Below are 17,141 nucleotides of genomic sequence, written 5' to 3' on the forward strand. Positions count from 1 at the left end.
ACTCCTTCGGGTCCTGTGCTGCCGAGTCAGGAGTCCTGCACGGCGTGGGCTCTGGTCACTCAGCCCTTCCATCTTCTCCCATCAAGGCGTTCTTAGGGACAGGCAGGCTCCTCTACCGATCGAGACCCAAGTCCGGCCCTTTAAGGGCTCTGATTGGTCTCCTGGAGCATCATGCCCCTTGGCCATCATCAGAGTAAGGGAGAAAACTGCTGCCATTACTACAGCAAGCGTGTGGAGCCAGAGTGCAACGGTCCCAAGGTATAGAAGATGGACCGATGACTGACGTAAGCACAAGATGTAGAGAAGCGCCGTGGCCTAGTGGGGAGAGCACGGCCTGGGAGTCAGAAGGATCTGAGTCTTAATCCTCGCTCTCCACTTTCCGCTGTGTGACCTTGGGCAGGTCACTTCTCTGGACGTCAGTTCCCTCATTTATAAAACCGGGATTAAGACTGTCCGCCGCACATGGGACAAGGAATTTGTCTAGCCCGATTAGCTTGTAACTACTCCGGTGCTTACAGTGCCTGGCACATAGTAAGCACTTCAATACCACAATTATTATTACTTCCAAACTCCGCCCAGCAGACGTTTCTCAGCCCCCTGGAGTCCTTCCTCAGCTGGGGAGAGGCAAAACAATCAGATGGGAACTGCTATATCTGCCATCTCATTGTTCTTTACCTTCTGTCTGGGGATTTAAATGTTAATGAAGCTCAATAATCCCTTGAATTTTATACCTAGGATCTCTCTTGTGACCAGCTCAAGCTTCACTGTAAAGAACTGCTTTTTGTCCATTTGCTCAGAGACTCTTTCCAGGAATTGTATTTTCATCAGTGACTCGCATTCGAGAATAGAAAGAAATGAATCAGTCTTAGCATTCAGCAGAAATGTGCCATCCATTCTCTTTGGATGCAGGTATCGAATCAGTCTCCTGTCCTGAAATGGAGGTGAACACTGCTCCAATGTGGGTCTCTCTCTTCCCTCTTTAGCCAACCTTAGAAGGATTTGCTTCTGGTGATTTTGGATGAAATTCTGTAATGATGGGACTAAAGCAGCACCTTGCAGCTCTAGTTGTGTTTTTAACAGTCAATCAGCCTTAATGAGTTGCTTTCATGCCTCACTGTGGCCTACCTAGACCCTGAGTCTCTTCCCCATTCCCCTTTCCCTACTACTCAGGTGGCAAAGAATATCCTGAAGGGACAAGCCTGCGAACTGCAAAATGCTGTCAGCATGCTGTGATTATGGTATATCCACCCCTGTGTTTAGTACAGTACCTGGCACATAGTAAGCACTTAAATACCACAATTATTAATACTAGAAATGAATCCCATGACTGCCCAGAAGTGGAAAGTTATATGGTATTTTGTTCTCGCACTGGTGTCCCAACTCTACTTTCATTAAACATAAACCCCATGTGGGTAGGTCAGAAAAGCTGGATAAAGGGACAAGAACTATGTTTTATCTAGTGGATTTGTAGCTACAACAGGACTTAGCCCAGTGTTTGGTACGTAGTATTTAATGATAATATCATTATTATCATTGTCAATATTACTATTGCCAGCACACACAGATGCAGGTGAAATTACACGCCTAGGCTGGGCAAGCAATATGTCTTAAAGATATCACACGGACCATTTTATGGAAGTCTTCCCAGACCGGGGGCTAGGGGGTGGGGGGGGTCCTCTAGATTTTAACTCACTGTGGGCAGGGATTGTATCTGTTCTACATTTATATTGTTTTCTCCCAAGCGCTTAGTACGATGCTCTGCACAAAGTAAGTCCTCAATAAACACGATTGACTGACTTGACCCTCACCACCTCCAGAGTTCCCTTCCCAGATTCTTTGGAAACAGGCATTGCTTTGGCTTGGGGGAGGGAGGTTGGCCATGTAAACGTACCAGCCATAGCAGCTTGTGCCAGCCGTGGGACAGATGAGCTGACAGCTGGAGCTGGACAAAAGGCCATCCTAAAAGCACATTGAAAGGATACGTGAACGAACGGAAACCGTTTTCAGACAGTCCCTTGGCTGATGCATTGTACCACAAAATGCCGATATAGCCCCCCTTTTCCATACCAGGCGAAGGGAGAAGAAGAGAAACTGTACTGACTCCAAATAATTCTCAGATAACCCATTCTGACAGCCGAGGGAGCAGGCCAGAGATGGAGACTTTCAGAAATGTGAGAGCAACTCCCTAGTTGGAGATGACTTGGAATAGGGTAAAGGGCATGAAACCGGGTTTCCACAGAGCGCGGACCATTCCTATCTGGCTCGGGCCTGGGAATGTGAAAGTTCACAAGGCGAGATGCCTTTGCCGTTGAGGGATACGTTTTTGTTGGTTTTTTGGGGGGGGGGTTAAATGACTAGTGACATTTTAGCCTAGTGATGTTGACGCCGACGCTCCTGCCAAATTGTATTAGTTTTAATTAATGTGTGAGACCCTAAAGGGAGAGCTGAAACCCCTAGTTCCTCCACCACTTGTTTTTACAAATGAGATGACCATGACAGTACCTGGTGTCCTGGCTCCAACTAAGGGTGTTCCATACCTCTTGCATAGTCTACTTCTAAAGAAAGTTATTTACTGAGAGAAGGGGCGTGGCTTAGTGGAAAGTGCACGGGCTTCAGGGTCAGAGGTCATGGTCTCTAATCCTGACTCTGCCGCTTGTCAGCTGTGTGACTTTGGGCAAGACACTTCACTTCGCTGTGCCTCAGTTATCTCATCTGTAAAATGGGGATGAAGACTGTGAGCCCACAAGGGACAATCTGATCACCTTGTATCCCTCCCAGCGCTTAGAACAGTGCTTTGAACATAGTAAGCCCTTAACAAATGCCATCATATATATTTACCTTCTCCAGGAAATAAGCCTACCTTCTCTCTCTGACGTCCCACACGCAGCTTACGCGGCCAAGGTTGAGAAGGAAGCCGAAGTCACCTCTCGACAAGGGGCAGAAACTTTTGCAGGATCCTGGATCGCAGAGCGTCAATGCATCAGAAAGATTAAATTCCTAAATGAGAAGAAATGAATCTAGTGGAAAGAGCACAGGCCTGAGAACCAAGGGACCTGGTTTCTAATCCTAGTTCTGCCACTTTTCTGCTAAACTGCAAGCTCACTGTGGACAGGAAATATGTCTTTGTTGTTATATTGTATTGTCCCAAGCTCTTAGTACAGTGCTTCACACACAGCGCTCAATAAATATAAACGAATGAATGAATGCTCTGTAACTCTGAGCAAGTCACATCTTCTCTGGGCCTCAGTTTCCTCATCTGTAAAATGGATATTCAATACCTATTTTCTCTCCCTTTTAGACTGTGGGCCCCTTGTGGGACATAGACTGTGTCTGACCTGATTATCTTGTATCTATTCTAGCGCTTACTAGAGGGCTTGGCACATAGTAAGCACTTAACGAATGACACAATTATTATTATTACTACGGAACAAGCCGCACCAGTGTTAATGAGTCTCCTGACCAAAAGCAATTACTGCTTTCCCCTGGCCAAAATAGACCCAATCACTGATCTGCGTGGCGGTCTGTCCAGAAAGGCTCTTTCTAACTAGAGGGTTTCATACTAACTCTGAAGCAAAAGGCAGGCCTCCAGTTTAGCCCATTCTCAGTTCATATTAACTCACATTTTCAATTAGTTTTTTAATTAAAACAGAGGCTCAAGGGCAGCCATGATAGCCCAGTTGACTTTTCTGCGATCAAAGGGTCTATCTCCTTCCTGCCACGGTGGTTTTAGAAGCAGAGTAACCGATATCATTTTTGCCAAGATCTCCACAAGCCATTCCTTTTACCCCATTGGACCCAGGAGATCAGTGGCCCGGGAGGACACACAAGCAAACTGGTTATGGGAAGCCTCCTGCAGCTGATGTGTATTTTTTCTTTGTCAACTGTGACTCATCCTCAAATTGGAACAGAAATCTATTTCCTGAGATTCTGTTTTAAAAAGATAGTTTGCAAAAACAATGAAATTCTTTTTCTCTTTCCACCCCAAGAGTGACTGAGAGGCCCCAACTTGGTGGTGACCCCCTCGAGTGCCTTAAAGCAATAGGTAGTTCAACTCGCTTTCAACGGACAGAAACCTCCAAATTTCTTATTCGGGGGTTTTATCGCTTGAGGTCTCAGAAGCCCCCAAATGGCATTTCGAAATCCAGAAAGCTGCCATGTTGCATCATCTCCATCTATTAAAAATAACGAACTTCCTTTTGTGAGCAATTGCTTCCAAATGGTGATTAAATTAAAAGTAAAAAGCAAAGGGACGGGACGACTTGTAAATTTGCAGCAATACAGTTGCCTAGCATCCAGAAGGGAAAGTAACCCCGCTTGAGGCCTAAACAACGGATGGCAGCTCTCTGAAATCCTGTCAAAAGGGCGAGTCTAACTTTGCTTTGGCTATTTATTCCAGAATTACCTGCTCTTGCATGCAAGGCCCAAGTTTTCTGGCTTGCAGGGAGTTTCTTTCAAGTTCAAGTGAGTGTTTTACAAGTCTCAAATTATGTATTATTACGTTCGAGTTCGGTGTTAATCTGTGATGCACAGGCTAGGAGAATTTTCCCGGGGATGGACGGGGACCCTCAAAGAATCGGCGACAGAGAGTCTCCCGGGGATCAGTACTGTTAATAGTAACTCCCCTCAACAGCAGGCACCCCCTCGGGGTGGTCCTGGGGTTCGGGCACCTCCCAAATGGTGAGGGATGATCTTTGTGTGGTCCTCGTTCTCTGAATATTTTGTTTTTGGATAAAGATGAGCCATTTCATTCTCTGTTGCTCTCTCTTGGAAACCCAGAAGTTAAAAACTTTAAACTTGTCTCTTCCAGCTTTTGGTCTGCTTCCTGCCTTAGGCAATGCTAAAAAATTGGCTTCAGAATGATCAAGTGGCTTCCTTCAACACTGGTGTAAAAAGGTTCATAAGAATGAACAGACCGTGGACTACTGGAAAGAGCACAGCACTGGGAGTCAGGAGACCCGGGTTCTAATTCCCACTCTGCCACTTGCCCGCTGTGTGACTTCGGACAGGTCATTTAACTTCCCTGGGCCTCGGATTCCTCCTCTGTAGATTGGGAATTCAATACCTGCTCTTCCCCTTCCCTTAGACTCGTGCGACAGAGACGACGTCTGATCTGATTATGCTATATCTACCCCAGCGTTTAGCACATGGAAAGCACTTAACGAATACCACCGCTATTATTATCCGTATTAACTAACGGAGGCAGGTAGATTTCTCTCTGAAACCCCATTTCCTTTGGATCTGGCAGGAAAACCATACCCTATGGTTGCAGTAATTTTAAAATAAAAGCCCTTCCCACTGCCAAATTTATAAGGGGAGAAAAGGTGTTTTCCACACCAATGGTCAGATAAGTCCCTATCTTTTGGCTGCTTTCTGCTTTTATCCTTCCTACTTGGTTACCATCTCAGAAAACTATAGAAATACTTGCAGGAAGCAGTGTGAGGGAAGAAGGAAATCAAAAGCTCCTGAGCCTTCCTCCTCACCATATACAAAGAGTGAAAGTCCTTTTTGGAGCTGCCCTTTATTTAAAGCCTGAGCCGTAATTGTGATGGGACTTGTCTTGGTGTCAGGCAAACACAAATGTAATTACGTGTAATCGCGCATTCCTTAACCACTTTGCCTTTGCAGCTCCCTTTTGGAGTAGGTTACTCCCAGGTTATCGGTGAACAAATCGCAGGAGCATTTAAGAGTACTAAAAACTAAATTGCTTAAATATGATGAACTTAACCACTTCCAGCGTGAGGCCACATCCAGGCAGTAGAACCGCTCTTTAATTGCCTGTTTGTTTGTGGGAGTCCTGCCTCTCACTAAGCTTTCACACCTCATGCTGCTTGACTAGCCCTATCAGTTAAATCATCTTTAACCAGCTAATCGACTCAGGAAAGGCCAGAGTTAATGTTACGCAAAAGTTTCCGACCAGCTGAGGCACCCATGATGGATTCCTTGGAAAAACTCCATCCTAGAGAGTGAAATAGAACCACTTCCCTTGCAGAACATTTATTACCAGATACCCTCACGGGGGCTTTCTCTGTTTAGTTTTACTGACATTTTCAAAGTATGAATTCAGGGCACAAAAGCTGCAGATGGGAAACAGAAGACATTGTTAGGAGAGGGGCGGGGGTGCAGAGAAAATGGGAAACACTGACTGCGGAGGAAAGGAAAATCCACTAGAGGAAGAAAAGAGCCAGCCCCCCCACCCGCCCCCCGCCAAAAAAGGAAGCTTTTTCTCGGTTTCTGCCGTAGGAATGCACCTAAGGAGCAAGTTTGCTATTGCTGTTCGGCTGAACGAGTCAAAAGTCCGTAGTTACAGACAGATTACTGCAGTCAGAAGAAAGAGTCACCTTGTATTCTCTAGAGAAAATCTGGCAACAACAAGGAATGACATCTTTCTCCCCTTTAGCAATAGAGGAGAGTCAGAGAAGGCAAAAGGAGGAGGAAAAACAAGAGCCTCACCAAGCAGTTTTCTTATTGCTCGCTGAATAAATTCTATGACCCTTGTGAAAGATTAAAAAGTCAGAACTACGTGCTGTGCGACAGGATAAATTTCAATAATTTCACCAATAAGGTCACAAAACCATTCCACCTTGCTTTCTTCAAACAAGTTGAGTTCTCTGAAATACGGCAACGGCACTAAACTTCCAATTGTAGCCCCTTTCCTTTTCAGGGATGAGCAGAAGATTTTGGTCCTTTTAAGATTAATGCGTTGTTGAATTCATCACGTGAGGCAAAAAAGACACTAACAAAAGTAGTCGGTTCTGAACGTCGTACGTTAGGCGTATCCTGGAACAACTGATTTTAAGTTCTCTCAAAGTCTTACAAGGTGAAAATAAAATAGCTTAGTCCTATGAAACAGTGACTTCCAGGGGTTCTTTTTTGTTTGGCCACTGCTCTACAGAAAAGCCGTTTTGGTTTGGCCCCTCTCCTCTTCACTTTCCCCCTTTGTGAAGCAAGGGTAATATTTGAGCTCTCTCACCCCAACAAGGTTTTGTAAGGATTTAGACTAGAATGTTTAAAGGGCAGCTTGGGGTTTCTCCAATAAAGACATTGACTCAGACTGGATGGTCTTCTAACCAGTGACAAAGATTGTGGCCACAGACAACTTCCTCCCTGACTCCCTAGGGCAAAGCAGCCATTTTCAGTCTGGGAGGGAGTGGTGACTTGGGTCAGACCACATCTTATTGTTTAGAGAGAAGCAGTAAGACCTACTGGAAAGAGCACAGGCCTGGGAGACATGAGACTCCACCACCCTGTCACTTGCCTCCCGTGCGACCTATAGCAAGTCACTTAACTGGGCTTCAGTCTACTCCTCTGTAAAATGGGTACTACATACCTATTCTTCCTCCCCCTTCAAACTGTAAGTCCCACGTGGGTGAGGGGCTGTGTCTGACCCGATTAACTTGTATCTCTCTAGGTGCTTAGTACGGTGCTTGACAAGCACATTGTCAGCACTTAAATACCACAATTAGGTGGTTTTAAGTCTTATTATTATTATTTTGAGATTCCCAGAGCTCAGCCCTGTCAACCCGAGGACCGAGTCCTACGCTTCTAGTTCCAAGACCAGAAGGATCCTGACAAGAGTCAACATCTCCCAGCTCTTCTGGTCTTTTCACTTGCCCTGCCATGTTTGGATGGCTGGGATTTAGAACTCCCATCGCTCGCTCCCTGGACAAGTTAAGGCCTGAACCAGAACGCTCTGAAACACTCTAGTTTTCCTCTCTACTTTGCCATGCCCTATACATTAGTCTATTCCCCAAACCCTGCTCATATCTGCTGTCTGGGCCAGGCAGGAAAGCCCAGCCAGTGGGAGGTAAGTTTTCTTTTGCCCCTGAGGCTATTAGAGTCAGTAAGTGTGTATGTGCATACGCACGCACGCCCGTCCGCACGCCCGTGTGTGTATACGTCCGTGTATGTGTACATGTTCGCTCGTGTATAGAGTTGCCCTTCGGGTTTGAAGATGATGCTGCTGTCAGAGATGATGTTGCTGCCAGAGATGGCATCTGTGTGTGTGAATGTCAAGCTTTCTTCATCGTGTGCCCGGGAAAATATAGCAGGGCACATTTCTGTCCCCATGTCTTTAGAATTGAGCACTGCATCCCGGCATGGTCTAGTGGATAGAGCATGGGCCTGGGAGTCGAAAGGACCTGGGTTCTAATCCTGGCTCTGCCACTTGTCTGCCATGTGATCTTGAGCAAGTCACTTAACTTCTCTGGTTACTTCATCTGTAAAATGGGGATGAAGACCGTGAGCCCCATGTGGGACCTGATTAGCTTGTATCTACCCCAGTGCTTAGCACAGTGCCTGGCACATAGTAGGTGCTTAACAAATACCATAAAAAAGGGGTAGAATTTCTTGTTTATCAATCAATCAATCAACCATATTTATCAAGTGCTTATCACATGCAGAGCACTGTACTAAACACTTGGGAGAGTACAGCACAGCAACTAACAGACACCTTCCCCACCCACAACGAGCTTACGGACTAGTTTCTATTTTATGTTTATGTTTTTTTCTTAGGCTTTTCTACTGCTTTTACCGAAAACCAAAGCTTAAAGATGACCTCCAACTTTTCCAAAAGTCAACCTGAGCATGGAAAGATATAATAATGAACATAATTATCCTGAATTTTGAAGTGGGCACAAGTTCAGCTCTGCAGGCTCGCACAGAGCCAAGCTATTGTAAACACTGAAAGAACTCCATGTTCTTGGGATTGGCACCTCTGGCCAACAAACTCCATATGCCTAGGGAAGGAGAAAGCTGAGGGTGAGTAGGGCAACTGCCCAGGCCTCAGGCTAGCAGAGGAATCAGCGGTGGCAGGAAGCCTCCTTTTGCTACGGAGTCATGTTGCCCCTCTGGGCCACTCGATCCGGGGCTGGGGGGTGGTCCTGAGTAGTCCAGGATTTGCAGGGAAGTAGTAATGTCCCGGGGCTGCTGAGTGGAGAAAGCAGCGGGAGGGAGAAAACCTGAGCCACTGCAGGGGGTCCTTCCTAATCCAACACAGCTCCCCTGCTGCTGCTTCCAGATTTTGCTCCAGCCTGCAGGACCCAGGGAGACTGCTCTCCAGTTCCACCCTGGGATCGGGAAAGACCACGTGCTGCTGCTGCCACGGTCTGCCTCGGCTTCCCACCTTGGCTAGGAGCACTGGCTTCTGCAGCCATTTCAGTCCTGACCAGCAGCAACCTCCTAACAGAGCCATCCGGAACATGTAGCTGAAATCACCGGACTCCGAATACCTGACGCCATGATGACCGACACTGTCCTAGAACCAAGTGGGGCCACTCAGAGCATGTAGCTGAAATCACCGACTCTAGAGCGCACGATACCGCGATGACCCAGCGCTGTCCTAAGCTCCCTCCACATGCCCCAAGGGACATTCATTCATTCAATTCTATTTATTTAGCACTTACTGGGTGCAGAGCACTGCACTAAGCATTTGGGAAAGTATAAAACAATAAACACACACATTCCTTGCCCACAACAAGCTTACAGTCTAGAGCTTCCCATCTACAGCCTTCAGAGTTGAACTTGTCCACTTACATTCTACAGTCTGAGTGATTCTGGTGTGCCTTCAATTTCTAGACAGCTCTGTTCCACACACAAGAAAGTTGTCTTAGAATCCATTACCGCCTATAAGAAACAGAAGAACAAAATCAGACCCCGCTGGCAATTTCCTGAAGGGAGAGGAAATTGGGGCAGCTGGGTGTAAATGTATACCAGTTTGGAAAAAGGTATATTTCTATTTGTTAGATGATCACTAAAAGGAGAAAAAAGAAAAAAAAAAGGCGTCACATTTGCTAAAATGTTTGGATCTGACAGAGTAGGTTTGCCCAGATGGATATTCCCACTGCCCTCGGATAACGGGTGCGATATTTAGAAAGCTGCCAGTCGTAGAATCTTATTGCCCGCTCTGAATGGGCACTTTCCTCTTGGGAGCAGCTTGGGAATACTTTCCCAGCTGCTAAAGTCTTCCTCTTCCCAGGCGGAGAGCCACTCTGCTCTTTATGGTCATCAGGCTCATGAGAATGACACTTGGGAAAGCTTTGCCAGGGAAGAATTTTAAAGGGAATGTAAAAACCAAATATGTTTTCCTATTTAATAAGCTCTATTCACTGGAGTCTCATTAAGGGAAGACTCCTCCTTCTTCTTCTCCTCCTCTGCCTTCTTCTCCTCCTCCTCCTCCTCCCACCCCCCCTCCTCCTACTGGGAAAAGTCACAAAACCCATGGTTGTTTCCCAAATTCTGCCTGGAGGTCATTCTAATTTACTGTACTACCTCTTTCCTCTGACAGCAGCGATATATGAGGTTGGCTTAAATTCTCCTCAATATCAACAGTGAGGTTGGAAAGAAGCTCTCATAGTTCTTGGTATTGGGTGGTGAGGGTTTTAAGAAAAGTCATTCAGAGCCTCTGGGACCACAAAAGCCAACACATAACCTCTCTCTGTCCAGTGTGAAGAGGACTCGGCCTTGCTATCCGGGAGTTGTAGTGGGGAAGGGTTAAGGGATGTGGGAGGAGGGGAAATGAAGGGAGAGGAGGTGGAGGGGGAGACAGAGAGAGAGAGAGCAAGAGAGAGAGGTGGAGACAGGAGTTGTTCGGAAAAGTGGACTGAAAAAAAAATAGCCAGTGAGAGAGCGTGGGAGACTGAGAACTCATTTACAAAAGCTCTTCTGCCCTCAAGCAAGTCAAGCTCCCTGCTGAGGAGCTGGGTTTTTTTCCTTCCTTTTTAGTCTTGTGTGCTGGACTGACCTTTCCCCTGGATAGGTCAGCCTGCTGTTCCCCCAGCATACATACACATGGCCTTCTGGGATTTGAAGACTTCAGAAGCCTGCAGAGATTTTCTTCTGGATCAGTTCCTGAGAGAAAACCTGAAACAAATGTCATGTCAGCTAATAACCTAGGCACTTTCTAAAAAAAAAAAAAATCTGCAGGTTACAATCAAAGCTCTTTTTTTCCTGTAGATTTCTAGTCAAGCTTTATATCACATTTTAAAGATAAAGGAATAGTCTCTCTTCATAGGTACTTTGTGGGGATTTGAAATTCTCTAGGTTTTTTTTTTTTTAAGAAACTCAATCCAAAATCTTGACTTGCCAAATACTGTGCTGAGTTTCAATAACCAACTACAGATATTCATGATTGAGGATAAAGAACAAACTGCAAAGGTTTATATAGAAATTTCAGATAATTACACGGTTGCATTTAAAATTTCACTCATTAAAATAAGAATAAATCTCTCCCCTTGTAATGAGAGGTTTAGTTCATATTTCCTGCATAAATTGGGTCTGATAGAACAGACTTAAACAGAGACAGGGATTAGGAAAAAAAAAAAGGACTTTTCATGTAACTGAATTATACTTCCTGTGCATCTTTCTCCTGTGCCCTCTCCCCTCCCTCCCACAAAGGGAGGCCCACTTCTTTGATTTGCCTAATGCAAATTTTCTTTCAAAGAACTCAAAGTTTTTAACAAATTCTTTTTCATTAACTCCTCGAGCCAATATTAATTTGAATTTTACAGCTGAAGAAAGTAAGGCACAGGTAGGTGATGAAATAAATTGCTACCTCCTTGGCTCAGCAGTAATACTACTGTTATTACTACTACTAATAATAATAATTATTATTGTCTTATCTGTTAAGACTTACCACATGCCAAGCACTGTACTCAGCACTAGGGTGAATAGAAGTTAATCAAGTCACTCGCAGAGTAAGAAGGAGGGAGAAGAGGTATTTAAACCCAATGTTGAGGAAACAGGCACAGAGAAGTTACGTGACTCGCCCAAGCTCACACAGCAGAGGCAAGTGGCAGAGTCAAGATTAGAACCCAAGCCCTTTGACTCCCAGGCTCACACTCCTTCCACTAGGCCTTGCTGACTCTATACTTCTGAAGAAAGAAAGAATGGACTCTTCTGAGTCTCTAGACTTGTGCCTGCCAATTTGACCCTTGTGAATTAACAAATAGGCAAATTATGAAGCACCTTTGCTTTTCACTTATTTCTTCACAAAATCTAGTGGTGCTCACAAGCCGCTTAGGGAAGGGATATTTCATTCACAGAGTTGCAATTTCAATATATTGATGTCTGTTTACTTGTTTCGATGTGAATATATATCTATAATTCTATTTATTTATATTGATGCCTGTTTACTTGTTTTGATGTCTGCCTTCCCCCTCTAGACTGTGAGCCTGGTATGGGCAGGGATTGTCTCTATTGCTGAATTGTACTTCCCAAGTGCTTAGTACAGTGCTCTGCACACAGTAAGCACTCAATAAATACGACTGAATGAATTGAATGGATGAATCCTCAATTCTAAAATGAAATGTTCCCGAGGGAGTCATATAGGTAGGATTATTATAGTGAGATGAGACCTATTTTTAATCGAATAAAGTGCATGCAGTTGTGTTCCACTTCCCTAAAAGAGGTCTCAGTGCAAATTCTGCTTAAGGTAATGCTAAGAAACAAAACATGCTTTTCCCTACTCTCACTCAGATCACACAAAGATTATTTCACATAGGCATATCCATTATTTCACATAGGCATATCTTAGTATCTCTTAAAATGAATGCTGGAGTCTCTTAAGAAGCAGAGAATCTCCACTGGCTAATTGCTACAAAACTTAGAAATGAGACATTTTATAATAAAACACATCCCCTTCAACTTAAGGAACTATTAAACATTTCTTATAGAGACTTTGGGCAAACCCAAAACTGAAATGTGAAGCAAACAGTTCAATAAGAAAAGTACTTTCTCTTTCAGGGAAGTTCCAGGGTTCATTTACTATTTTGATTGAAACACTGCTTCAAGATAAGAACAACTTCAAGTCAATTTGACTTTTTTAAACACAAAAAAATCCAGTTTCTGTCACATTCTCTGTGTCTCAGTTATCTCATCTGTAAAATAGGGATTAAGACTGTGAGCCCCATGTGGGACAACCTGATTACCTTGTATCTACCTCAGCACTTAGAACAGTGCTTGGCATATAGTAAGCACTCAACAAATACCATATTATGGCCAGTAGTATTTCAGTTATCACATCCGAAGCAGGTCTCTTTCCACATTTCAATTTTCCATGAATGCAAAGAGTCAAACTAGAGCAGAGGTCTTCATGGCAATTACTACGGCACGATATTTGGCTTTATAATCTGATTTTAGAGATATTATCATAACACAGTGGGGAGAGATCATACTGCACTTGATAAACTCATTTTTATCCCCTCCTAACTCTAGTCAAAAAGCAAATTTTGTTTTAAAGTAAAATGAAACAATGTTCAAAACGGAAATTCACCTGAAATCAAATGGTGATGCGTGGTAATAGAATGAAACATAATAAAGCTTACTAGAACATGTCTAAATACAGCAGTAAGTGCTTCCAGACAATTATGGATAATGATTTCATTTATTCAAGTCTCCCTCTGTAAAACTATATGTTGACATTTATTTGTAAATGTTTTCTATCTTGTTAAATTAAGATAGAAACTAAATTAGAGGGAGTCTGCTTCAGATTTCACTGAGCATTTAATTATACCTTGAATCATAATATGTGATGATACATATGCGGTCAGATTTCTGAACTTCAATAATTGGTTGAATTAATTGCATTTTACAACTTTTAATTTATTTTGTATGAAAGCAGGCTTTAGACTATTTAAGAAAATGAAATAATCTCAAATTTGATTCTCTGCTTGCTCAAACATGCTAGAGTTCATCAGAGTTTTAGTAACAAGGAATGAATTCTCTTGCCTTGATGAATGAGGCATAAGCACCTCCACAAAACTGGAAACAAGAAATTAAAGTGATTTCTATACTCAAGTCAATACATGTTGGATCAAGGGTTATTATCTATCAGAAAGTTTCTGATTAATTCACAAGTGCTGTAATTTAGAGTTTTGTGCTGGAACTAGCCATTCACAACTGAAGTGAAATATCCAAATATTTGTGTATCTAAAATACACAGGACCACTGTTCTCACGGAAGTACCGATAAACCTGATCTTAAAAACAAAATTCAGAAAAAACCTTCACTTTTAATGTATCTTGGGTCCTCCCCACTTTCACTGCGCCACCTCAGTTCCCAAAAGTACCACAGTCCCTCATAAGTAAATAGGATCCATAAACAAGTTCACAATCTGGCCACAAGTATACAGAGTACAATGATTTTATTCCTTAAATATGTACGCTAATGCTTTCCATTCAAAAATAGACTCTATTTCCATTAGAGCCCCAACACCAAAGAGGAGAAATAAATAGTCCTTTTAATTTTTTTACACTAAAAATTGAACTTATGATTTTCCAAATACCCTTTTATTTTAAATGGATGAAAATTTAAATATTTAATCATCCACAAATAATTTTCCAAACACGGTATCCCCACCCTCAAATGGGATACAGTAAAAGTATTTAGAAGATACTTCACTTTGACTAAGAAATTTAACTATGAGAAAACTACAGATAAGGGATATTTTTCCCAATAATATTAAAAAAAATACATTGACATTAGAAAGCACAAATTAATCTGGAGTTTTTGTGAACTGTAATATTAAAAAGTTGCTTAATATAATTATAAATTCTAGTTGAATTACCTCAAAATTACCTCAAAACTTCACTGTGACCCTGCATCTCCTTATATCATTTAGCGCAAAGTAGCTGGGAACATTTGTTTTAATTGTCCTAGAATTATGACAATCCTAAAATCTTTGTTATCCTCAGATTTTTCAGAAGTTGACTAATGGAGTGTCAACATACATCACTCCTATATTATCCTTAATTTGAGACTAAAAGACGTTTCACCAATAGACGCTAAACACAGTTTTATAACTCCACAAGCAAAATAGTTTTCTATTGTAAACCACACAACAAATAGTTCAAATGACCACTCATTCAATGTCTTTAAAAAACAAACTATCTATATAAATTTCAGACATCTGGAGAGTATGCTTAGAGGCAAAATTCCTTAAACACATGTAATAATTGGCACTTTTATCTACATCACCCTCAAGTTTCAAATCCACTGCACGTGTGGGTGGTGGGAAGGAGTAAATTACTGCCCTGGTGTCAATATGGTAGCTGGGGGAGATTTTTTTCCTACAAATATAATAAATATTCAACATGCATCAAGTTTTCCTTAGAAGTAATCACCAGAAATATGTCTAAATATTGCTTTTATTTATAAACCTTGCTTGTTTCATTGGCTGCTTGAGAACTTTGTATCAGCTCCACCCTCTTTAATAAACACACACACACACACAAATAACCCAAATGTTCTCCAGTGGCTCTGGTTTAAGGGTTTACTCTCCCCTGTGAGTTGGATAATGTAACAATTACATTGGCGTTGTCTCCTCTTTCATTGACTTCCAGGTTACTTAGTATTTCCCAACATAAATAGGATCATGAATTCAGGATCAGGGTGATCAAATGGGTTTAAACTTTTTTGATCTACTTCTTTCCAAATGACACACCAAACATTTACTCCGCTTCAATCCCTGCAGCTTTAAGAGTATGAAAAAGTGCTTCTGGGAGTAGGAGAAGGTAGAGAGATATTCTTCCATCTACTCCTCCAATCAATCAGTGGTATTTATTGAGCACTTACTGTGTGTACAGCACTGTACTAAGTGCATAGGGGAGTACAACAGAATTGGTAGACATGTTCCCTGCTCACAAGCAGCTTACCATCTAGAGGGGGACACAGAAAATACAATTTACAGAGATGTATCTAATGCTGTGGGGCTGAAGGTGAGGTGATTATCAAGTCCTTAATGGGTCCAGATCTAGGTGCATAGGCAGCACAGAAGGGAGAGAGCAGCATGGCCTCAGGGAAAGAACACAGCCTTGGGAGTCAGAGAACCTGGATTCTAATCCTCACCCTGCAACTTATCTGCTGTGTGACCTTAACTTCTTTTAACCTCAGTTAGCTCATCTGTAAAATGGGAATTAAGACTATGTGAGTCCCACGTGGAACATGGACTGTGCTGACCTGAAAATCTTCTATCTGCCCCAGCGCTTACTACAGTGCTGGTGCATAGTAAGCTCTTAACAACTACCATAAAAATTTTTTTAAAAAAGAGAGTGGATAGGGAAAATGAGGGCTTAGTTGAGGAAGACCTCTTGGAGGAGATGTAATTTTAATAGGGTTTTAAAGATGAGGCAAGTGGTGGTTTATCATATATGGAGGGGCAAGGAGTTCTAGGCCAGGGGTGAATGTAGGCAAGGGGTTGTTAGCGACGTAGATGAGACTGAGGTACAGTGAGGAGATTGGCATTAGAGTGCAGGCTGGGTTGGAGCAGGAAATCAGTGAGGTAAGGTAGGAGGGGGTGAGCTGATTGAGTGCTCTAAAGCCAGTGAAAAGGAGTTTCTGTTTCATGTGGAGGTGGGAGTGGGGAGATGAGGACTGAACTTTTTTTAGAAAAATGACCTGGACGGCAGAGTAAAGTTAAAATTTGAGTAGAGAGAGACAGGAGGCAGGCAGGTCAGCAAGGAGGCTGATGCAGTAGACAAGACAGGATAGGATAAATGCTGGCATTAACATGGTCAGCAGTTTGGATGGAGAGGAAAGGGCGGATTTTAGAAATGCTGTGAAGGTTGAACCGACAGGATTTGGTGACAGATTGAATATATGGGTTGAATAATAATAATAATAATGTTGGTATTTGTTAAGCGCTTACTATGTGCCAAGCACTGTTCTAAGCGCTGGAGTAGACACAGGGGAATCAGGTTGTCCCACGTGGGGCTCACAGTCTGCATCCCCATTTTACAGATGAGGTAACTGAGGCACCGAAAAGTTAAGCGACTTGCCCAAAGTCACACAGCTGACAAGTGACCGAGCCGGGATTCGAACTCATGACCTCTGACTCCAAAGCCCGTGCTCTTTCCACTGAGCCACGCTGCTTCTCTATGAGAGAATGAGAGAGATGAATCCAGGATAATGCCAAGGTTATGGGCTCGTGAGACAGGGAGGATAGTGGGGTCATTTACGGAGATAGGAAAGACATGCATGGAGAGGACAGAGTTCAGTTGGGAAGATGAATTCTGTTTTGGATATTTTAAGTTCGAGGTGTCTGCAGGACAGTCGAGTAGCGAGGTCCTGAAGGCAGGAGGAAATCTGACACTGCAGAGGAGGGAGAGAGATCAGGGCTGGAGAGGTAGATTTGGGAATCATCTGCATAG

At 43.1% G+C, this 17,141-nt stretch overlaps 1 protein-coding gene across 1 annotated transcript in view; it reads right to left on the minus strand.

The window, feature by feature from the left end:
• Positions 1–8,833: 8,833 nt before the first annotated feature.
• LOC100084389 (SLX4 interacting protein) overlaps positions 8,834–17,141 on the minus strand; it is a 167,137-nt gene continuing 158,829 nt past the window's right edge. The window contains 3 exon segments of the mRNA XM_039913006.1: positions 8,834–9,253; positions 9,619–9,621; positions 10,784–10,897. Coding sequence (XP_039768940.1) covers positions 8,834–9,253; positions 9,619–9,621; positions 10,784–10,897 — 537 coding nt within the window.

This window comes from Ornithorhynchus anatinus, chromosome 9 (genome assembly GCF_004115215.2).
Source record: "Ornithorhynchus anatinus isolate Pmale09 chromosome 9, mOrnAna1.pri.v4, whole genome shotgun sequence".
Classification (NCBI taxonomy): domain Eukaryota; kingdom Metazoa; phylum Chordata; class Mammalia; order Monotremata; family Ornithorhynchidae; genus Ornithorhynchus; species Ornithorhynchus anatinus.